This window comes from Nicotiana tabacum, chromosome 22 (assembly GCF_000715075.1).
Source record: "Nicotiana tabacum cultivar K326 chromosome 22, ASM71507v2, whole genome shotgun sequence".
Classification (NCBI taxonomy): domain Eukaryota; kingdom Viridiplantae; phylum Streptophyta; class Magnoliopsida; order Solanales; family Solanaceae; genus Nicotiana; species Nicotiana tabacum.
Window position 1 is genome coordinate 154,633,449 of NC_134101.1, and position 25,119 is coordinate 154,658,567.

The 25,119-nt window shown below is 40.8% G+C and overlaps 1 protein-coding gene and 1 non-coding gene across 2 annotated transcripts; one reads left to right on the forward strand and one right to left on the reverse strand.

The window, feature by feature from the left end:
* Nucleotides 1-11,350: 11,350 nt before the first annotated feature.
* On the reverse strand, nucleotides 11,351-11,456 carry LOC142176834 (small nucleolar RNA R71). Its single transcript, XR_012705641.1, has one exon. It is a non-coding gene; the product is annotated as a small nucleolar RNA R71 (small nucleolar RNA).
* A 4,429-nt stretch (nucleotides 11,457-15,885) lies between these two features.
* On the forward strand, nucleotides 15,886-16,356 carry LOC107778568 (uncharacterized). The gene has a single exon (XM_016598859.1). The coding sequence runs from the start codon at nucleotides 15,886-15,888 to the stop codon at nucleotides 16,354-16,356; it is 471 nt and encodes a 156-aa protein (XP_016454345.1).
* Nucleotides 16,357-25,119: the final 8,763 nt, after the last annotated feature.

Consider the following 25,119-nt stretch of genomic DNA (forward strand, 5'->3'; position numbering starts at 1 on the left):
TCCCCGGGTGGTACAGAATAGTGATATCATAATCCTTAAGCAACTCTAACCACCTCCTTTGACGCAAATTAAGATACTTCTGCTTGAGCAGATGCTACAAACTTCGGTGATTAGTATAGATCTCATAAGGGACACCGTACAAATAGTGCCTCCAAATCTTCAAGGCATGAACAATAGCAGCTAACTCAAGGTCGTGGACAAGATAGTTATTTTCATGCACCTTCAACTGTCTGGATGCACAGGTAATCGCCCTACGCTCCTGCATCAACACCGCACCGAGGCCAACTCGCGACGCATCACAATAGACTGAATAAAACCTCAAACCTGTAGGCAATATCAGTATTAGGGCGGTAGTTAAAGCTGTCTTGAGCTTTTAAAATCTCTCCTCACACTTTTCCATCCACCTGAACGGAGCACCCTTCAAGGTCAGCCTGATCATAGGTGCTGCAATAGATGAGAATCCTTTAACAAATCGATGTTAACAACCTGCCAAACCAAGAAAACTACGGATCTCTATAGATGAGGATGGTCTGGGCCAACTTTGCACTACTACAACTTTCTTTAGATCCACCTTGATCCCTTCACTCAACACTACGTGACCCAAAAATGCCATGGAATCCAAATAGAACTCAAATTTTGAGAACTTAGCATATAATTTATTTTCTCTCAAGGTCTGAACATTATCCTCAGGTGCTGCTCATAATCTTCCCGACTCCGGGAGTACACTAGAATGTCATCAATAAAGACAATGACGAATGAGTCAAGATATGGCCAAAATACACTATGCATCAAACGTATAAATGCACCTGGGGCATTGGTCAACCCAAATGACATAACAAGGAACTCAGAATGACCATACCGAGTACTAAAAGTAGTCTTCGGGATATCCGACACCTGAATCTTCAACTGATAATAACCTGAACGTAAGTCAATCTTGGAAAACACTCAAGCACTCTGTAACTGATCAAATAGGTCATCAATACAAGGCAAAGGATACAGGTTCTTCACTGTAACTTTGTTCAACTGGCGATAATCAATGCACATATGCATAGAACCATTTTTTTTCTTCATAAACAAGATAGGAGCACCCCAAGGTGACATACTAGGCCGGATAAAGCCCTTATCATGCAATTCCAGTAATTGTTACTTCAACTCCTTCAACTCAAGAGGAGCCATATGATAAGGAGGAATAGAGATGGGCTGAGTGCCCAACAACAAATCAATGCCAAAATCAATATCTCTGCTGGGCGGCATGCCCGGAAGATCAGCTGGAAACACATCAAGGAAGTCCCACACTACTGGGGCTGAATCAACTATAGGGGTATTAATAATGATATCTCTCACATAAGCTAGATATGTGTCACACCCCTTCTCAACCATTTTCTAAGCTTTAAGAAATGAAATAACTCTACTAGTAGTGTAATCCAAAGTAGTCCTCCACTCTAATCACGATAAACCTTGCATAGCCAGTGTCACGGTCTTGGCACGACAATCAAGAATAGCATAATGAGGTGACAACCAATCCATGCCCAAGATAACATCAAAATCTACCATGCTGAGCAATAATAAATTGGATATGGTCTCAAAACAACTAAGAGCAATCAAACACAATCGATAAACACGATCCACAATAACATAATCTTCCACATGAGCAGAATCATAAATTGGGGAACTCAAAGAATCCCGAGATGCGCCCAAATGCGAGGCAAAATAAGAGGACACATAAGAATGAGTGGATCATGGATCGAATAGAATAGATACATCTCTATGATAGAGCAGAACAATACCTGTAATGACAGAATTAGATGTAACAGCCTCTGTACGGGCAGGAAGGGCATAGCATCTGGATTGGACTTCCCCTCTAGGGCGACCTTTACCTCCTCGACCTCCGCCTCTAGATGGATGAGCAGGTAGGGTGGCAGTTGGGGCTGTGATCATAGCCTGGGAACCCTGTGGAGCACGCTGTGGCTAAGAAGTCTGTGGAGGTGCACCCCTCCTAAGCCTAGAGCAATCCCTCACCATATGGTGAGTGTTGCCACACTTAAAACAAGCTATGGGAGGGTGTGGCAGCTGTGACTGGCTTGGGCCAAGTCTGCTGGACTGACCATTGAAAGCACCCCATGCAGGAGGTGCACTAGATACTAGAGGTGCATAATAGGGCTCCTGAGGTCTAGGAGGAGCTGGAATACCACTAGCTGCTGGAAGAGCTGAATGAATGGGGAAACTCACATAACCCCTACTATGATGAACTGCAGCTGGGGCACGAGCACCAGAATAATGGCCTGACTCTCGAGACCTCTTGGCCTCTCTCTCCTCCCTATCCCGAGCAAGCATGACCTCTACTCTTCTAGCAATACTCACCACCTGCTGATAGGTGATATCTATCTCTAACTTCCGGGCCATGCTAGACCTGATGCTGGGAATGAGCCCCTCAATAAACCGGCGAACTCTCTCTCGAACTATAGAAACCAAGGCCAATGCATGTCTAGCCAAGTCACTGAAATGGACAGCATACTCCGAACAGTTATAGTACCCTAGTGCAAATACTCAAACTTCGCACGCTATGCGTCCTTGAGGCTCTGAGGGACATACTCCCTCAAAAATGTATCCGAGAACTGGGTCCATGTAAGGAAGCTGCCTCAGTCGGAATTTCTAACCCAAAAGTACGCCACTACTGATAGGCTGCCCCTCAAAGCTGAAGGTAGTGAAGGAAACCCCACTCGACTCTGCTATGCCCACAGTGCGGAGGATACGGTGGCACTCCTAGAGAAATCCTTGAGCATCCTCTGATGTTAGACCACTGAATGTAGGAGGGTCGTACTTTTTGTACCTCTCAAGCCTCCGCTACTTCTCCTCTAAAACTGCTGCCCTACCCTCGGGTTGAGCTGGGGCAACATGCGGTACCGGTATAACCTCTAGGATCTGATCAACCTGAACCCACTCTAGGGGGAGGGCGGTGGGAGTCTATGCTCATACCCCAGCCTAAGATATGGCTGCAGCAAGGGGAATCAACTCTGCTTGAGCTAGAGTGCTTTACGTGCTCATAAACTATGCAAGCATCTCCTGAAGATCTGGAGTAGTAGCAGTAGTAGGGTATCAGGCACCTGGGCTCCGGCTAGAGCTGCTGGTAGCTCCTCTATAGCAGCTCAAGCAGGTGCTCTGGCTGCACCACGTGCGCATCCTCGGCATCTACCTCGACCCCAGGCTCTACCTCGGCCCCGGCCTCTAGTGGCTCTAGTAGGGGGTGCGGGTGTTTGGTCATCTTCGGTAGCATGTATCCTCACCATATGTGAGAGAATAGAAGACAGAATTTTAGAATTTCTAAGTCAATAATCATGCACGACAAGGAATCAAATGAAGGGGAATTTTACTAAAAGTTCCATAGCCTCTCGAAGATAAGTACAGACGTCTCCATATATCCGCGAGACTCTAGCAAACCGGATTTTGACTCACGACTCCTATGAACCTAGAGCTCTAATACCAACTTATCACAACCTATGTTTTCCTTTCGTGAACCGTCGTGACGACACCTAGTCTCTACGACTAGGTAAGTCTAACATTTTGCGGAAATGAAATAAAAACATGAAAACTAACAATTTAACAGGCAAATTTAATTAAGAAGTTTAGATGTTGCTCGGCATATACAATAAACACTCTCGAACTGAACGTAAATGCTCCAAAAACCCAAAATATCATGAGTCACAAGCTACAGAAGTATATAGTGCTTCTAAACTCCAGAAAACTATCAACGAATAAAAATAAAAGAAGTCTTTAACTTAAGGAAGAGTAGAGAGGGACTTCTAGGTCTGCGGACGCGAAAGATATACCTTGAAGTCTCTAAGATCGTCTCTCCTTACTGGAAATATGGCTGGGAAGAGGTACCTGGATCTGCACGCGAAAACATGTGCAGGAAAGGGCATGAGTATACCATAGCGGTACCCAGTAAGTGCCAAGCCTAACCTCGGTCGAGTAGTGACGAGATCAGGTCAGGGCCCTATTAGTATATATGTATAATAAGACAAAACAGTATGACATATCACAGTAAACATGAATACTAATAGTTAACAAAAATGAAATCACCGGAAAACAACAACTCAGTACATAAAGGGAGCAACAGGGGATCTCCTGGGATACCGTCTCGTAGTCCCAAACGTAAATGTACAGGGGATCTCCTGGGATACAATCCTGTAATCCCAAATGTAAATGTGTAAGAGGATCTCCCGGAATACCGTTTCGTAGTCCCAAAGTAATATCCAATACAGGGAGATCTCCCAAGATACCGGCCCTTAGTCCCAAACATAAATGTGTAGGGGGATTTTCCGAAATACCGTTGCATAGTCCCAAAATAAATATACAACACAATCAACATAAACAACAGATTCAACCAGGAATTCTACAGTTTAGATCAAATTCATATCAAAGAAGACAGGTAATTTTGCACCAAACATGCTGCATAGTAGGCAATTAAGGCAGTTAAGACAGTTAAGGCACGTAGGCATGCTTTCCTAGGCTAAACAGGATAGTTACATATACTAGTATTGCTCAATTAAAGGAAATATAGATATTTGCTTAATGAAAATGGGGTTTTTCAAAAATAGCCCGTGTACGCACTTGTTACCTCACGTACACGGCATTAATATATCAAACAGTACCAATTCTTAAGGGGGATTTCCTCACACAAGGTTAGGCAAGCCACTTATCTCGAACGAGGATCAAATCAATCCGAAATCACCCTCTCCTTCAAAATCCCTCAAAAAATCGTCTTCCACCGAGCTCCAAATTGAATTTTGTGATATGAAATTTAGAACCCACGAAATCCCCTTTTCTACCCAGCGATTCCCGCTTCTGCGCTCCTAGGACAGCACCTGCAGAAGAACTATCACAGGTGCGAAATCCACTTAACTAGGCCGGGGCCTCATGTGCGAGCGTTGGGCCGCATCTGCGAGCCTGCTCCTGCGGTCTCCAACCGCACTTGCAATCCCAGTTGACAAGGCCAAAAATCCACATCTGCGACTCCGCATCTGCGGTCCAAAATGCGTAGGTGCGAGAATACCAGGTGCAGCTACTTCAGCCATATGCATAAGTCTCAAACCAATTTGCTAACCATCCGAAACTCACCCGAGGCTTCCGGGTCCTCAATCCAACCAATCCTAAAACGCCATACGAACTTAGTCGAGACCTCAAATCACATCAAAGAATGCCAAAACCATGAATCACCCTCCAATCCAAACTTAATGAATTTGAAATTTCAAAATTCTACAACCGATGTCGAAACCGACCAAACCACATCCGATGGATCCCAGATTTTGCACACAGATCATATTCAACACTACGGACCTACTCCAATTTCTGATGTCGGATTCTGACCCCGATATAAAAAATTCCACTATCAGCCCGAAACTCCAAAAATTCAACTTTCGCCATTTCAAGCCTAAATGAACTACATACCTCAAAAATACAATCCGCACACACCCCTAAGCCCAAAATCACCCAATAGAGCTAACGGAATCGACGAAATTCCATTTCGGAGCCGTCTTCGCATTGTTCTGAGTACGGTCCAAACTCTAAGACTTAAGCTCTCATTTAGGGACTAAGTGTCCCAAAACACTCCGAAACGCAAAATGAATCATCCCGGCAAATCACAATAGCAGAAAAAGACACGGAGGAAGCAGTTAATAGGGGATCGGGGCATTAATTCTCAAAATGACCAGCCGGGTCATTACACGTTCAACATTTAGTCCAAATTATTCGTGCTTTTATAATATAAATGTATATATATAGATAGCAACCCCTCTTACCAACTTAACAAATATTTAATTTTCAATCAATAATTTCAAAATTATAATGAGTTACGTGTTACTATAATTTTAAAAGTTGAATGCATCAAGTTTAACTCAAGTATCAATTTCTAAGTTAAGATAATTCAAAACAACAACGGCGTCACAAATTAGGAATTAGTGGTCTCTTAATAGGTAAATTAGTTGGCTATTTCACGGTGTCATATTAACTGTGGTAAAGAGACACAGTAATATGCATCTCATTTACCAGAAATCATTCTAACTGTCACAGGTAAATTTGTAATTGTTCGAATTATATAATATAAGTTCCTTGCGTGGCATTCTTGATTTCTCTCCTGCTAGACAAACCGAAGATGCAAATTGTATATGGATAAACCTGGGATCATGGTATACCCCGATCTTCGATAAGATAAACCAAGCTCGAGATATGATGATGAGGGACCGAAATCGAGGCAAGGGTCTCATCGAGTCAGAGTCCGGGGACATGACGCCCACCCTACAATGTATTAGGGTCATGATCCGGGATCGGTCCTAACCCTGAAAGACTTCAGAGAATATTTCCAAGCAATCAAGCACGACCAATAGAAGGCCGCAATATCCGTGACCGGTCGGATATCATGGCATAGATCTCGACACGTATCGATGAAGAACCGGAAATCAGTTAAACAAAAGATTTTTTACCTTTTATGGAATTATACCTAGAGTAGGACTCCCCTACTATATAAAGGGGGCCTGATAATTCATTAGGGACATTGTAACGCGTATACCAATGCAAAATAATATTATTTTCTCTGTTCTAAAAATGTTCTTATTCTTGTTCATCAGTGCTAGTCTTTGTGAGCCCAGATCGGGGTGGATATTTCATCGAGGCTAGGATCATCTTCTTCGCGTGGTTTGAGTTTATTACATCTTTATTTATTTAATCTAACGCAAGTTATCATTTGTATAGAATTAATCTGCGTATCCTTAAAACCACTTACAAATTTAATTGTTATCCATCTCTGAGGGTAAATAGTTTGGTGCCCACCGTAGGGCTAAGGATAATAGTGGGAATGTGATACAAATTTTCGTAACACACCCTATTTTACACTTGTTATTTGGAGTGTCTTTCATTTCAGGTCAAAGTCTAAAATGTCGAACACTCATTCTTCCCCTCTGAACGTGGACGTTGAGTCCGATCACCATGGAAAGAACAACAATATAGAACCCGGTAATGAGGTGCCCCCTGTCGATCTTAACAAAGTTCCAGCCGCGGACCCAATCGACACTAACTCACATATGGACATCAATGCAAATTTGCCTATCGATCCTAAGAACAGCGTACGCGAGAGAGTCCGATCGATTGCCCAAAATACGCATGATAGTGAATGTGATGGGATAAACTTGCGGGTGATATTCGAATATTATAGGCCTAACAAGAAGCGATAGCCCAGCTGTAAAACCAAAGATGCGACCCCCAGCAAGATTGAGCCCGAGTCATCCCGGAAAATCACCCGCATAAACGAACCGGTCACGGATAGGCCGAGTGAAACTGAACTCGGGACTAACCCCAGGATCGTAAAGATGCAAAAGGAGCTAATAAAATAGGTAGAATCGGGAGAAAAGAAAATCGAAGCCAATGACAAAAATGTAGAAACCTACAATTCCAGGGTCGACCAAATCCTAGGAGCACCACCGATATTGAAGGGCCTGGATTCCAAGAAGCTTGTTCGAAAACCTTTACCTCTGAGCGCAGCTCCGAAGCCCATCCCAAAGAATTTTTGCATGCCCGAGATTACTAAGTACAACGGAACAACTGACCCAAATTAGCAGGTGACCACGTACACGTGCGCCATCAAAGGGAATGACTATGAGGATGATGAGATCGAGTTTGTCCTACTGAAAAAGTTCGGGAAAACTTTGTCAAAGGGAGCTACGATATGGTATCACAACCTACCCCTAATTATATTGACCCGTTTGCTATGCTTGTAGAATCCTTCGTGAAAGCACATGCCGGGGCCATCAAGGTTGAGACCGAGAAGTCGGACCTTTTCAAAGTGAAACATAGAGATAATGAGATGCACAAAGAATTTGTGTCCCGGTTTCAAATAGAACGGATGGACCTGCCTCCGGTCACGTACGATTGGCCTGTTCAGGCCTTCACCTAAGGATTCAATGCTCGAAGCTCGTTGTCTTCACAGAAGTTGAAGGAAAATTTGATAGAATATCCGGCTGTAACTTGGGCCGACGTACATAACCGGTATTAATAAAAATTTAGGGTTGAAGATAATCATTTTGGGGCCTCTTCCGTGTCCATTTATCCAGTTAAAACTATCGACATAGTCAAGAGAGACATTGATCGTGAACCAAGGTAATGGGTCTGGGTGAAACCCTGCGAGGAGTGAAAGGAGAAGCGATCGAGGTCAAAATAGTCGGGACTCATGAGCAAAAAGGATTTCGACAGGGCCCATCGGGCCTAAGGAAGCGCCAAGGTTATGGGAGTACAACTTCAATGTCGATGCTGATGTGGTTGTATCCACCATCGGATGCATCAAAGACACCAAGAGGCATCGACCTCTACAATCCAAACCAGCCCAAAGGGATCCCAACCTAATGTGTAAATATCATGGCACTCACAAACACCTCCAAGAGTTCCTGAGCGATCGAGCCAAAAACTATTTTAGGAATAGAGATTCTAATAAGCATATCATTCAGGAGGAACCTCAGCACATCATTAACATGATCATCGGTGGGGTCGATGTCCCCAGGGGCCAATGTTAAAGCGCATCAAAGTATCCATCACAAGAGAGAAATGGACTCGAGATTACGTGCTAGAAGGAACCTTGTCTTTCAACAATGAGGACATAGAAGACATCATGAAGCCCCACAATGATCTGTATACGGGTAAAACCGGGCTCATGGTATACCCGAGTCTCAGATAAAATAAACCAATCTCAAGACATGATGACGAGGGACTGAAATCGAGGCAAGGGTCTCATCGAGTCAAAGTCTGGGGGCATGACGCCTACTCTCGAGAATATCAGGGTCATATTCCAGGATCGGTCCTAACCTTGAAATACTTCGGAGAACATTATCAGACAGTCAAGCATGACCAATAGAAGGCTGCAATATCCGCTATCATCCGGATATCATGGCGTGGATCTTGGCGCGTATAGATAAAGAACAGACAATCAATTAAACAGAAGATTGTTTTACCTTTTATGGAATTATACCTAGAGTAGGACTCCCTTACAATATAAAAAGGGGCCTGATAATTCATTGAGGACATTGTAACACGCATACCAAGGCAATATAACATTATTTTTTCTGTTCTCAAAAGTTCTTATTCTTGTTCATCAGTGCTAGTCTTTGTGAGCCCGGATTAGGGTGTATATTCATCGAAGCTAGGATCATCTTCTTCACGTGGTTTGAGTTTATTACATCTTTATTTATTTAATCAAACGCAAATTATCATTTGTTTTTAATTAATCCACGTATCCTTAAAATCACTCACAAATTTAATTGTTATCCGTTTCCGAGCGTAAATACAAATTTAATCCAAAGTCATATTTTTTCTGAACTAGCTAGGCTGCTAAGAGCTAGATATTAGGCTACATAGATGATATTTATACTTTAATATTACCATACTTTATTATTCATTTATAGGCAAATTGATAACAAAATGCTCTAAATGGTGTTCCTTCACTTCACAGGGAATAATCTAAGTAAGGAAGCACAACGAAGTGTTTTGGAGTCAATAATGTGAAGAAAACGCCCAACAAGAAGTACCCGAGCACAAAGAAGCAAAAATGGGCTGAGTGAATTCCACCGCTACCACGGTGAAATCGCGGCAAATCAAGCACTCGAGGCAGAATGTTTAGCGTTCACCGCGGTCGAGCCGCGACCGCGGTGAACTGTTTACGCGCCAGATATTTGGGGACCAAAGTGTAACTCGGGGAAGACTTGTCCCAAACCCTTATAAACTTTAGAAGCTCACCCAAGATATTTTTTAAGCTTGTTTTTAGACTACTTTGGAGGCAAGAACAAGTGTGAGAAGATCAACCAAACATTAGAGTTTTGCTATCTCCTTTTATTTTCTTGCAATTTCCCATTATGAATAATTTAGTAGTTTTATCTTGTTTTGTCATGAGTAGCTAATTCCCTAGTCTAGGGTTTTGATGGAACCTATTGCAGGATGAACTTCTTGTTTTGTGAATATAGTTTTCCCAGTTTAATCTCTATTTGTTCAACTATGTACTTGTTGTAGTTAATTGATAGGATCCTCAATTAGTTGTGCCTATATAGTATGCATAACTCGGGAGAGAGTGCATATTTAGGTAATCGTTGAACAATACCACTCCCAAAGTATATGAGGGATCAATAATTGAGGGTTTAAAGGTGGGATTAGGGATAACGAAGCCTTGGGTGTAATCTAAAGTGAGCTGTAATAAATAAAGCTAGCTAGCATAACTCAGGAGAGTGCGTCTAGTAAATTGTCGTGATTACTCGGGAGAGATTTACGGAAATAAGAGTGCTCATGATTGATAGAGATTATTGGGTAAATCTATGTGAAACATAATCGGAAGGGATTCCATCAATAGGGGAAATCATAACCTTAGAATCTTCTCTTAATTGTTTACACCTTAATCATAGTAGTTTTCAATTGCTTATTTACTTTCATTCTTAGTTAGTAGAAATACACTCAATTGTTATTTACAATGTTTGGAAAGTTGATTCCGAAGGATTTAGTAAGTCTAACAAAAGTAATTGATAAGTTAATTCCTTGTGGGTTCGACTCTGGGCTAAATACTCAGATTATATTTGCAACGTCCGCATGTCCTTTTTATAAGGCATAGTTGGGCGTGATAAAATTGTCGCGTCATTGCCGGGGAATTAACGGTGTTATCAATTACAATTGAAAGAAGTACAAAAATTCTTAGTGTAGTCAGTTTTCTCTATACCCAATCTTTACATTGAAATTTTAACGTTTGTTGACTTGGTTGTATAGGTGCATGCCTAGAAACTCATCAAGAACTGGTGAAGTATTTGAAGCATTATCAGATCTCGAGAGAGTTTTCAAGGCCTTGAATCGGGCCAACCAAAAAAATAAACAACAACAAACAAATGAACAATTTGAACCAGACATGAGGGATCACGAAGTAGACCCAGTTGTACCAATAGCGCCAGTGGCACCTCTTGTACCAGAGGCTGTTCTCTATGACTGGGCACAACCTACAGCTAAAAATCTGGCCACAACGATTTTAGTCCTACAGATACAGGCTGAATCATTCCAAATCACGAACAACATGCTACATTTGTTGCAAAACAAGGGACTATTTTAGGGGATACAAGTCAAAGATCCTCAACAACACATGATGAATTTCCTTTCAATCTGCAAAACCCAAAGGCAACCCAACGTAACTCCGGAAGCAATCAAGTTGTTATTGTTTCCGTTCTCAGTGACAGAAGCTGCCCAGACCTGGCTAAACTCACTCCCCATTAATTCCATAACAACTTGGGAGGAGTTAGTCAAGAAATTCGTGAACAAGTTTCACCCACCCAACAAGACTGCTCAACAAATTGATGAAATTTTGAGTTTCAAACAGAGACCAATGGAGATACTCATGAAACCTGGGAACGATTCAAAGGGATTCTGGTTATATGCCCGCACCATGGTATTCCAGATCTGATATTGGGACAGTGATTTTATATGGGATTGTCAGATAGCATGAAAAACATTGTTGATGCTTTAACTAGTGGAGCATTTTTTAGCAAAACATGGAGAGAAGGCCAGAGTCTGCTTGACAAGATGGCACAGAATTCAGGATGGACAACCAGGAATGCACCTATCACTCCAATGGTGCACTTAGTGCCTTTAGATCCATCCAACTCTATGGCTGAAAATATGGCCACCTTATTGACACAGATGAGTATCCTAACCAAAAATGTGGAAGAGTCAGGGCAGAAGCAGCAGGTACACATTGTAGATACTACCAATGGGGGCTTGTGCACATCTTGCATTAGTCAGTCAATTGGTAACCAGTGGAATGCAGAACATGATCATCATTACTACCCTGAAGACATGAACTATGTGTCTAATTATGGAGGCCAGAGACAGGGTGGTTAGAATTGGGGCCAGCAAAATCAGCCATACAGGTCAGTCCAGCCACAGTTCAACAATGGGAACATGGGAGGTATGAGACCTCCTAACAATATGGCACCTTACCCAAGGCCATATAGGGATATAACAATCAAAATCAATAGCAGGGGTATCACCCTCCTCAGCAGCAGCATGGTGGAAGGCAGGAAGATGGGTTTGCTAGACTTGAGGCAATGATGCAGCAAATTATTGGGTCTAATACAAAAATTAGTGAAAAAATAGATGCTCATGATTCAGCTATCAAGAATATTGAAGTGCAGATGGGCCAAATTTCGATGTCTCTAAACGATCGTCCTCATGGGACATTACCTGCAGACACTCAAATAAACCCAAAAGATCATGGCCCGAAGCAGTTGATGGCAGTGTGTCTACGGAATGGAAAAGATTTAGACGTGGAGAAAGAGAGGGCTCGAGAAAGCAGGCAAGCTGAGACACTCATACCCCTGCCCATTGAGCTAGATGAGTCAACGAAATTGACAGAGGTGACAGTCCAGCCGGCCCAGGAAGAACATAACATTCAGATTGAGACTGAGAAAGAAGCTAAGACAACCCAGGAACAAGTAGTTAAGGTGGAAACTGATAAAGAGCAGTCCCAAATCATTAGGAAGAAGAGACCTCCCACACCATTCCCTCAGAGGCTGGCTAAGTACCAAAAAGAAGAGCAATACAAGAAATTCTTGGAGATGCTAAAACAATCCAGGTAAATATTCCATTGATAGATGCTTTGAAAGAGATACCTAGGTATGCAAAAATGATGAAGGACTTAATGTCCCAAAAATTCAATTTTCAAGACTTGGCCACGGTGACTCTTACTCAGACCTGCAGTGCAGTGGTGACTAGACCAATTGTAGAGAAGCTATCTGACCTACGGAGCTTTACAATTCCCTGCATTATTGGTAATTTTGCTTTTGCTAAGGCACTTTGTGATCTAGGGGCCAGCATAAATCTTATGCCCCTGGCAATTTATAAGAGGCTGGGGATTGGAAGAGCTAGACCCACCTCTATATTGTTGTAGCTGGCTGACAAGACTGTAAAAAGACCCTCTGGTATCCTGGATGATGTGTTGATTCAGGTGGGGAAATTTGTGTTCCCTGCAGATTTTGTGATCTTAGACTGCAAGGTGGATGAAGAAATTCCCATAATTTTGGGAAGGTCGTTCCTGGCCACTGGGAGAGCTCTCATTAATTGTGAGACTGGGGAGCTCAAAATGAGATTAACCGACGAAGAGATAACATTCGATATGCAGAAATCTATGAGGAGACCAAGTGAATTCGCCAATTACTCTCTTATGGATGTTGTGGATGTAATCGTAGAAACTGATGATGAGATGCTGACTATTGAGGACCCTTTTGCTACATGTTTGATGAATTTAGATGAGGTGAATGAAGAAGAACTGGAAGAATGGGTGTTGGCGTTAGAGGGCAGAGGGTTCTGGGATAGAACTCTTGAATTTGAGCCCTTGCACTTAGAAAATAGAGAAACTCCTCTAGCCAAGACATCCATCGAAGAACCACCAAAGATGGAGTTGAAGCCAGTGCCCGCCCATCTCAGGTATGAGTTCCTTGGACATAACTCCACATTACCTGTTATTATCTCATCTAGTTTGTTAGATGTGCAGGCACAACAACTCTTGCAGGTACTCAAGAAGTGTAAGACTGCCATTGGGTGGACTATGGCAGACATTAAGGGGATCATCCCCACCTATTGTATGCATAAAATTCTACTAGAAGAGGGACACAAACCTTCCAGGGAACACCAAAGAAGGTTGAACCCAAATATGAAGGAAGTGATGAAGAAAGAAGTGATAAAGTGGTTAGATGCGGGAATCATTTTCCCAATCTCTGACAGCAGTTGGATTAGCCTAGTGCAATGTGTGCCTAAGAAGAGTGGCATGACGGTGATCAAAAATGATAACAATGAACTGATTTCAACAAGAACTGTCACGGGATGGAGAATTTGCATGGATTACAGAAAGTTAAATGTAGCCACCCGGAAAGACCACTTCCCACTCCCCTTCATTGATCAGATGTTAGACAGATTGGCAGGGAGGTCACACTTCTGTTTTTTGGATGGGTACTCAGGGTACAATCAAATCTCTATTGCACTAGAGGACAGAGAGAAGACCTCTTTCACTTGCCATATGGCATTTATGCCTTCGGAGGATGCCATTTGGCCTATGCAATGCACCCACCACATTCCAAAAGTGCATGATAGCCATATTCACTGACATGGTAGAGGACATAATGGAGGTATTCATGGATGATTTCTCAGTGGTGGTAAACTCATTTGATGAGTGCCTAATAAATCTGACACGTGTGTTGAAATGGTGTATTGAGACTAACCTGGTTCTTAATTAGGAGAAGTGTCATTTCATGGTACAAGAGGGCATAGTCTTAGGGCACCGGGTGTCAAGTAAAGGAATTGAGGTGGATCGTGCTAAAGTGGATGTGATAGCAAAGCTTCCCCCTCCAACTTCAGTCAAGGCAGTCAGGAGCTTCCTCGGGCATGCCGGTTTCTACCGGAGATTCATAAGAGACTTCTCAAAAATTGTCAACCCTCTCTGTAAGTTGTTAGAAAAAGATCACCCTTTCTTGTTTTCTGATGATTGTAGGGTAACATTCGAGGAGTTGAAAAAGAGGCTAGTCACAACACCCATCATTGTTTCCCCCGACTGGGAGAAACCATTTGAACTCATGTGTGATGCCAGTGACTATGCAGTGGGGGCAGTGCTAGGACAGCGGAAAGATAAGCTAATACATCCAATCTACTATGCCAGTAGAATCCTGAGTGGAGCCCAGTTGAACTACATTGTGACTGAGAAGGAGATGTTGGTTGTGGTGTTTGCTTTTGACAAATTCAGATCATACCTGATTGGCTCAAAGGTAATTGTATACACTGATCATGCAGCTCTCAGGTGCTTGATTGAGAAAAAGGAGTCTAAGCCGTGCCTGATTCATTGGGTGTTGCTACTGCAAGAATTCGACCTCACAATTTGTGACCGTAAGGGCACAGAAAACCAAGTCGCTGACCATCTATCATGACTTGAGGGAGATGAAAAATCAGTTGAGGTTGAGGATATTCTGGAAACCTTTCCAGACGAGTAGTTGCTCGCTACTAGTCTTGAAGAAGTGCCATGGTATGTAGACTTTGCAAATTACCTGGCCAGCGGTATAGTTCCCTATGACCTTTCCTCTGTACAAAAGAAAAAGTTTTATCATGACTGCCGCATGTATTTTTGGGACGAACCTTATATTTCAAATATGTGTTGACAATATGATCCGTAGGTGCGTCCCCGAGATAGAACAATCTTCTATTTTGCAGGCATGTCATGCATCGGCGTATGAAGGGCATTTTGGAGGAGTCAGGACAACTGCGAAAGTGCTAGAGGCCGGGTTCTTTTGGCCAACAGTGTTTAAAGATGTGCACCAATGGGTGAAGGGCTGCAACGAATGTCAGTGAACCGGGAACATTTCCCGTCGCCATGAGATGCCCATGAACCCAATTCAAGAAGTGGAAGTGTTTGATGTCTGGGGGATTGACTTCATGGGACCCTTCGTCAGCTCCTTTGGCAATAAGTACATACTTGTTGCTGTGGATTACGTGTCCAAATGGGTAGAAGCTACAGTGTTGCCCACTAATGATGCACGAGTGGTGGTGGGATTTTTGAAGAAGAATATATTCACCCGTTTTGGGACCCCGAGAGCGATTATCAGTGACGGAGGCACCCACTTATGTAATAGAGCCTTCGAGAAGTTGCTAGCAAAGTATGATGTATGCCACAAGGTGGTTACCCCTTATCATCCGCAGACTAGTGGACAGGTGGAAGTGTCTAATAGAGAGATAAAGAGTGTATTGACCAAGACTGTAAACGCCACAAGAACTGATTGGGCGAAAAAGTTAGATGATGCACTCTAGGCTTATAGAACTGCTTTTAAAACACCAATTGGTATGACACCATATAAGTTGGTGTTCGAGAAGGCTTGCCACTTGCCAGTGAAACTTGAACACAAAGCTTGGTGGGCATTGAAACATGAGGCTGCGGGTACAACGAAAATCACTGAATTGCATGAGCTCGACGAGTTTAGATATCTGGACTTTGAGAGCACGAGGTTGTACAAGGAAAGAATGAAGAGGTTGCATGACCAAAACATTGTTGAGCGACATTTCAAACCCGGGGACATGGTACTGCTCTATAACTCAAGATTACAGTTGTTCCCTGGTAAACTTAAGTCACGATGGTCTGGTCCATTTCGAGTGGTCGAAGTATTCCCTTCAGGGGCTGTAGATATTGCCTCAGAGAAAGACTCTCACATATTTAGAGTCCATGGGCAGAGATTGAAGCTATACATAGGCATGAAAGAGCCAAAGGAAGTGTCAGAGATCCACCTGACGGAACCTCAGGGGTCAAACGAGCCTTAAATGCACTTGTATGCGTCGTGCCGTGATGTTAAATCAGGCGCTGCATGGGAGGCAACCCACGAATGTTGTTGTTAATATTTTCGTATGTAACTTTGAAAAAAAAAATAGACAGCACCGCAACCATGGTAGAACCGCGGCAAGACCGTGGTGAGAGGCAAACATTCTGCCTCGCATCGTCCAACCCACCGCGACTGTGGTGGGACCGCGGTAGAATCGCAGTGCAACGTAAACATTCTGCCTCGAACTATTTCATCCACCGCGGTCGCGGTAAGACCGCGGTGGACACCAGGTATATTTTTTTTTATTTTTTATTTTTCTTTCTTTTCTTCCTCTCAAAATTTGATCACGCCAAAAGGACACGCGGATGTTGCAAATATAATCTGAGTATTTAGCCCAGAGTCGAACCCACAAGAAATTAATCTATCAATTACTTTTGTTAAACTTACTAAATTCTACGGAATCAACTTCCCAAATGTTGTAAATAACAATTGAGTGTATTTCTACTAACTAAGAATGAAAGTAAATAAGCAACTGAAAACTACTATGATTATGGTGTAAACAATTAAGAGAAGATTCTAAGGTTATGATTTCCCCTATTGATGGAATCCCTTCCACTTATGTTTCACATAGGTTCACCCAATAATCTCTATCAATCATGAGCACTCTTATTACTGTAAATCTCTCCTAAGTAATCACGACAATTTACTAGACGCACTCTGCCAAGTTACGCTAGCTAGCTTTATTTATTACAGTTCACTTTAGATTGCACTCAAGGCTTCGTTATCCCTAATACCACCTTTAAACCCGCAATTATAGATCCCTCTTATACTTTGGGAGTGGTGTTGTTCAACAATAACTTAAATATGCACTCTCTCCCGAGTTATGCACACTAAATAGGCACAGCTAATTGAGGATCCTATCAATTAACTACAACAAGCAAATAGTTGAACAAATAGAGATTAAACTGAGCAAACTATATTCACAAAACAAGAAGTTCATCCTCCAATAGGTTCCATCAAAACCCTAGACTTGGGAATTAGCTACTCATGACAAAACAAGATAAAACTACTAAATTATTCATAATGGGTAATTGCAAAAAAATAAAAGGAGATAAAAAAACTCTAATGTTTGGTTGATCTTCTCACACTTGTTCTTGCCTCCAAAGTAGTCTAAAAACAAGCTTAAAAAATATCTTGGGCGAACTTCTAAAGTTTATAAGGGTTTGGGACAAGTCTTCCCCGAGTTATACTTTGGTCCCCAAATTTCTGGCACGTGAACAGTTCACCGCGGTCGCGGCAAGACCGCGGCTTGACCGCGGTGAACGCTGAACATTCTGCCTCGAGTGCTTGATCTGCTGCGGTAGAGGTGGAATTCACTCAGCCCATTTTTGATTCTTTGTGCTCGGATACTTTTTGATTGGCCGTTTTCTTCACATTATTTACTCCAAAACACTCTGTTGTGCTTCCTTACTTAGATTATTCCCTGCGAAGCAAAGGAACACCATTTAGAGCATTTCGTTATCAATTCGCCTATAAATCAACAATAAAGTATGGTAATATTAAGGTGTAAATATAATCTATATAGCCTAATATAAACACCCGACACTTAAATCATTGCTAGTCCTTGAGCAATCCACCACACTCTATCAAAATTCTTTCCCTAAGATTTTCCCTTAACGAATCACACCTCAAACAATTCACCAAAGTTTCACCTAGTAGTGAACAACCATTGCCTCAACAGTCGAATCTCTCGTACTATGCAACATTCACACTTACTCTAACTACTCTATACAAGAGTCAAGACTTACCTTTCCTTCGTGAATCACATGCCCTCACATCACACAAGAAAGTTGTTACACGTATAATGATATTTAGACCAATTAGGAACTTAGATAGACAAAATTCGCTCACTCTCAAAAAGAACATTCACATGCCACAAAGATGCACCATAGGCTTGCCCGTAATGTACTACTCTATTAATTGAGCCCACTCAGTCTAAGATCAATAGGACTTCACTTGGTTGTAATGTAGGCTAAGGGACGAGTAGGATATATTTGGATATAGTGACTAACCTTCCTAAGCACTTTTAATACAAAACACATTAACATTCCATATCATTCTTATGTCAACCAGACATTTTCCACAATTTATTTATAACATCTCATTCCTTTAAGTGCATTTGCATCAAGCTACCACTTATCAACCATTATATTTATTTACAAAATTTTGTTTGCTTTATTTTTTCTTTTTCTTTCGTTTCTTCCTCTTCTATTTTATATATTTTCTTAAAAACCCCCTTAATAAAACACCCACATCCCCCCCCCCTTCTTTATTTTCTAATTTTCCTCTCTCTCTAAACCCTAACACCCCAAATCCCTCATATCTTCTTCTTCTTCTTCACTCCTCATACCTCCCCCATCCTTACTCCTCTAATTCTCTCCTCCGCCAAGATATGTCTCTTATCCCTTCCCTCATATTTTGTATTTTATTTTAGTTGTTATGTAGTTTAATATGTGTAATTGTGTAGTAATATTTTGGTAGATTGTTGTTAGTTTTCTTCTTGTTTTCTTTTGAAATTTGTTTTTAGATTTATTGGTGAAGGGGCTGTGTGTATAATGTGGTGGAAAGGCGGAGGTTTGTGGGTGATTGCACAGTTTAAGTGTGGGGTGTGATGTAGTAGAATCATTGATTTGGGGGAACCTTTGATGTATCCATATGGGCTAAGTGTATAAAGAAATTGTTTTGCCCACAAGGTGTTTGGGAATTCGCCCAATGGAGTTATAAGGGATAATGTGACATGGTTGTGGTGAAGTCTGAATAACTATCCATGGTCACACATTTCACACTCACTGATAGGCGTTTCTTTGTTTGACAGGTACAATGAATCTATCTAGGAGGAGACGCAATACCGGGTCCTCCGCTAGTGGACTGGGAAGCTCCTCCAGAGCTAGGGTCAAGCCAATGCACCACAGTTTGACAACACGAGGTTTGTCTCCAAATAGTGGAGGACAAGTACAATGCAAATACAGCTAAGAAATTGCTACATAAGGTGCATATTGACCGACAAGCTTTAGAGGTGGAATGCCCGAATATCTTCAATGAGTTGAGGAGGTGTCAGCTGGACATCTTCTTTGAGGTACCGGAGGAGGCCAATATTCATATGGTAAGGGAGTTCTATGCCAACTGCCCGGAACATGAGAATGGGGTTGTTACTGTGCGCAATACTCGGGTAAATGCATCAATTGAGGCTATCCGCAAGGTGTACCGGCTGCCAGTGTTTAGGGGGGAAGTTGATGCTTATCGTACCTTTAGCCGATCAAGTGCCTTATAAGCAACTCTTCTTGAGACTATCTGTGTGCCAGACATGAAATACATATGGATAAAGCCCAGAATCACACTTAACTCCCAGTCTCTCAATTGGGAGGCTAAGTGTTGGCTCACCATTATAAACAGTCGGATGTTTCCCTCCATCAATACGACCGATGTCAATCTACCACAGGCGTCAGTGATCTACTGTTTCATAGCCCATAGGGATTTTGATGTGGCCAAGCTCCTCCATGACGAGATGCTCATTATATCACCTGAGTTGCTCAAAGGCTTCTACTTCCCTTCTCTAGTCACCAGGCTGTGCCGTCTTGCTAGAGTCCCTAAAGACCCTAGAGTTGATGGGAAATTGCCACTGAAAGCCCCGTTCCTGGCACGAAAAATCAGAATTGGGATAGAGCCGGTGGTGAATGTTGATGAATCGGATGATGAATCTGATGATGATGATGCTAAGGCAGCTGATATCCCACCACATACAAGAGTTGATGAGGCGGGCCCTTCACAGCCCCGCCGGAGTACCCGCATGACAGCTTTGGAGTAGGAGATGGCTGGATCGCATACCTCAGTCACTGATTTAGGTGCTCGCATATACGCGGTGGCTGACCGACAAGTGAAGTCGGAGAAGAAATTCTTAGGTTGGCTGAGAGTTTTGGGTTGTGCTTGCAATATGAACCCAGACACCGTCTCCGATCAGGAGTGATCTTTCAGGGAAGTTCCTTTATCTCACTGTTCTTTAATTTTTTATGCCATGAGGACATGTATACATTTTAAGTGTGGGGTGGGAGATACTTCAATGTATGTATATATTTGTAACAATTTGGCTGTTTGAATTCTTTTTGTGTTTTGCTTTAATTATTTTTGGTGTTTTGAGTAATAGTCTCAGTAGGTAAGTTAAAGTAGGTAAGTGACTTGTCCCGACGACGGATCTCTTTCAACGGGGTTCTTGAGGTACTAAGTCAAGAAAAAAAAGAGAAAAGAACAAAAAAAGGGAATATGGAGACTCTTCCTCGTGAATGATCCTTTAGACAATTTTCTTGAGGGAAGTAAGTCTAGAGAAAAAACCAAAAAGATTTTTTTATTATTATTTTTAGGTAGTGTAGTAACTCCCCCTTAGTTTTTCTTTGGGACACGGTTCTTTTCCAAGGGTTTAGCTTGAACCGGGTGTAGGTATTTTTTGTTTATTTTGTTTGTTTGTTTTAGTTAGCATCGATGGGCTAAGAGCTGAAATAGTAAGAGAATCCCTTGGCGTTGGTACACCTGAACATAATCGACACTAAAGGGTAACGCCTAGTCTCAATGGTTGAATCTTGCTAAAATGCCTTAAAGTTGTATGTTTGTAGCTAACTTGAACACTCAAAAGAGGATGTCTTGATGAATCAATCCGGAGTGAGTCATGTGCCATGTGTGTGTGAGCTATACTGTATTCTATGCTTTACATTTGATGCCTAGAACTTTCCCAGTGTGTTTGCATAGAGAAATAGTAGCTTCATTCAGTCTTAGAAGTGATATAGGCATTTCTTTGTTAAGCCAGATATATATAACGTAAACCCACCTGAATGTAATACATCTTAGCTAACCCCGTTGAGCTTATAAGCCTGTTTCTTTGGGAACCACGTTGCGAATCTTACCCAATTATTTGAATAGTGTTCTGTTTGAACCCTTCTACCTCCCATAAGCAATTGACTGGTATTGAAATTATGCAAAAGCAAAAGTGTAGGGTGGTGGTTTGGTTTTTGAGTGGAACCATTGAAATAGAGAAAAGGTGCAGAGTTTTGAAGAATAAAAGAAGAAGCACCACGAAAAAAACAAAATTTTGTAAATAAATATAATGGTTGATAAGTGGTAGCTTGATGCAAATGCACCTAAAGGAATGGGATGTTATAAATAAATTGTGGGAAATGTCTGGTTTACATAAGAATGATATAGAATGTTAATGTGTTTTGTATTAAAAGTGCTTAGGGAGGTTAGTCACTATATCTAAATATATCCTACCCGTCCCTTAACCTACATTACAACCAAGTGAAGTCCTATTGATCTTAGACTGAGTGGGCTCGATTAATAGAGTAGTACACTATGGGTGCCTATGATGCATATTTGTGGCATGTGAATGTTCTTTTTGAGAGTGACCGAATTTTGTCTATCTAAGTTCCTAATTGGTCTAAATATCATTATATGTGGAACAACTCTCTTGTGTGATGCGAGGGAATGTGATTCACGAAGGAAAGGTAAGTCTTGACTCTTGTATAGGGTAGTTGGAGTAAGTGCGAATGTTGCATGGTACGAGAGATTCGACTGTTGAGGCAAAGGTTGTTCACTACTATGTGCAACTTTGGTAAATTGTTCGAGGTGTGATTCGTTAAGGGAAAAGCTTAGGGAAGGAATTTTGATAGAGTGTAGTGGATTGCTCAAGGATTAGCAATAATTTAAGTGTGGGGTGTTAATATTAGGCTATATAGATGATATTTACACCTTAATATTACCATACTTTATTGATGATTTATAGGCGAATTGATAACAAAATGCTCTAAATGGTGTTCCTTTGCTTCGCAGGAAATAATCTAAGTAAGGAAGCACAATAGAGTGTTTTGGAGTCAATAATGTGAAGAAAACGCCCAACCAAGAAGTACCCAAGCACAAAGAAGCAAAAATTGGCTGAGTGAATTCCACCGCTACTGCAGTGGAACCGCGGCAGATCAAGCACTCGAGGCAGAATGTTCAGCATTCACCGTGGTCGAGCCGCGGTCTTTCCGCGACCGCGGTGAACTGTTCACGCGTCAGAAATTTGGGGACCAAAGTATAACTCGGGGAAGACTTGTCCCAAACCCTTATAAACTTTAGAAGCTCGCCCAAGATATTTTTTTAACCTTGTTTTTAGACTACTTTGGAGGCAAGAACAAGTGTGAGAAGATCAACCAAACATTAGAGTTTTTCTATCTCTTTTTATTTTTTTGCAATTACCCATTATGAATAATTTAGTAGTTTTATCTTGTTTTGTCATGAGTAGTTAATTCCCTAGTCTAGGGTTTTGATGGAACCTATTGGAGGATGAACTTCTTATTTTGTGAATATAGTTTGCCCAGTTTAATCTTTATTTGTTCAACTATGTGCTTGTTGTAGTTAATTGATAGGATCCTCAATTAGCTGTGACTATTTAGTGTGCATAACTCGGGAGACAGTGCGTATTTAGGTAATCGTTGAACAATACCACTCCCAAAGTGTATGAGGGATCAATAATTGAGGGTTTAAAGGTGAGATTAGAGATAACGAAGCCTTGGGTATAATCTAAAGTGAGTTGTAATAAATAAAGCTAGCTAGCGTAACTCGGGAGAGTGCGTCTAGTAAATTATCGTGATTACTCGAGAGAGATTTACGGTAATAAGAGTGCTCATGATTGATAGAGAATACTTGGGTGAATCTATGTGAAACATAACCGGAAGGGATTCCATCAATAGCGGAAATCATTACCTTAGAATCTTCTCTTAATTGATTACACCTTAATCATAGTAGTTTTCAGTTGCTTATTTACTTTCATTCTTAGTTAGTAGAAATACACTCAATTGTTAGTTATAACGTTTGGGAAGTTGATTCCGTAGAATTTAGTAAGTCTAACAAAAGTAATTGATAGGTTAATTCCTTGTGGGTTCGACTCTGGGTTAAATACTCAGATTATATTTGCAACGTCCGCGTGTCCTTTTATAAGGCATAGTTGGGCGTGATCAGTCGGTCAGCTCCGCGTACTTGATGAGCATAAGGAAAAGCTTGTACACGTACAAAGAGAGTTGAGAATTGAAGACACTATACTAAAAATATTCCAGGTTTTCACCTTAATTTAAAGATCATTCTCTTTATTGTTACCCCTGCATCCAATTAAAGTGCGCCAATTAGTTTGGACGCTATTAAAGTAAAAGTTAAAAAATTTATTATTTTCAGCGAATGTAGGTCCAATTACATTGATTTTTCCAGTAAGTGGGTATTTTTAATATAAAATACTATGAATCGCAAAGTGCTTTTTCAGACAATTTGAGATAATTTAAACGAAAATCATACTTAGCAGTTAAGATTTTATCCTTTGATTTAATATTGATGAGGCTAATGACTTTGAGCTCTATTGTCTTCACTTTCTGATTTAAAAAGTTCTTGAAAGAGTATTTATAAGAGAAATTTTTACAAACAACTGGCTAGTTGTAGCTACCATTTACTATTACTTCCTATAGCTATGTTTTTAAGTTTTTTAGAGTATATTTAATGTATTTAAGATACTATATTCATGAATACAATAGCATTTCTAGGCGTGAAACGGGGGATTACAGCTAGACAAATTATTTTGTTCGACTGTGTTCAATAGGGGATTAAAGCTAGACAGATTATTGTATTCGACTGTATTTACGATATGTATTTGTGAATACAGTAACGTAAATAGCGCAATTCATGGTCTATTCAGCTGTTTTTAAACGGAAAGTGAATCAATTAACATAATAGACTTCTAATATAACTCAAACTCAATTATAACACACAAAATTTGTATTTCCAGTTATAAAAAAAATTCTCAATCTAAAAACACTCCAAAGACATAGCAATCTTCAGATAAATTATATAATTACATTGAATATAGTTAGATACATAAAATATATTGAATACATGAAGTATAGCATGTCATTTATAGTGCGAAAACATATGAATACATACTGCAGATACATTTAACACATATATACATCTGAATACATAAATTATATTAATTAAAAAAAACATATAGATACATTCATGGAATATAGCGAGACAGTGAATACAATGAAATACATGAAATATAACGGGATATATTGAAATTCAATAAAAAGGACAATAAATACAATAAAATACATAAAATACAGCGAGATACATTGAAATATAATGGAAAAAAAGATAACAAACTATTAAGGTAACAGACTAAAGGTTGGAAAATTTGAGGTTTGTTGGAATCGAAGAACAGAGGAAAAAGTGGGTTGAGATGTACTGTGGGCTTGATGATACTGTGCAAAAGGAGTATGATGGCCTCCTTCAATCTGATACTCGAAAGCACATTCGTGGACACCTTGGAAAAGAAAATACCCCTGTGATTTCTGGTTCGCTTTTCCCAGACAACACGTATTATCTTAATTCTCTTTTTCTGTGTTGTTGCGTTGTTAATGGTTGTATTCATGGAGAAAGACTAGCGTTAAGAGAGGATGAAGAAAAATCTGAAAGAATGAGAGAGAAAAATAATACAAAAAGTATTTTATGGGTTAAAGATAGGAGATAACCATAAATAGATATTTGATTATAAAAATAAAAAAATAACTATATAATATAATTTTTTAAAAGGGTATTTATTTAAAATAAAACATTTGCTATATGAGATAAAAAGTCCTATTTATAATAACCGCGTTGTTGAGCGATCAAAAATGATATCCACCTATAACTAGAG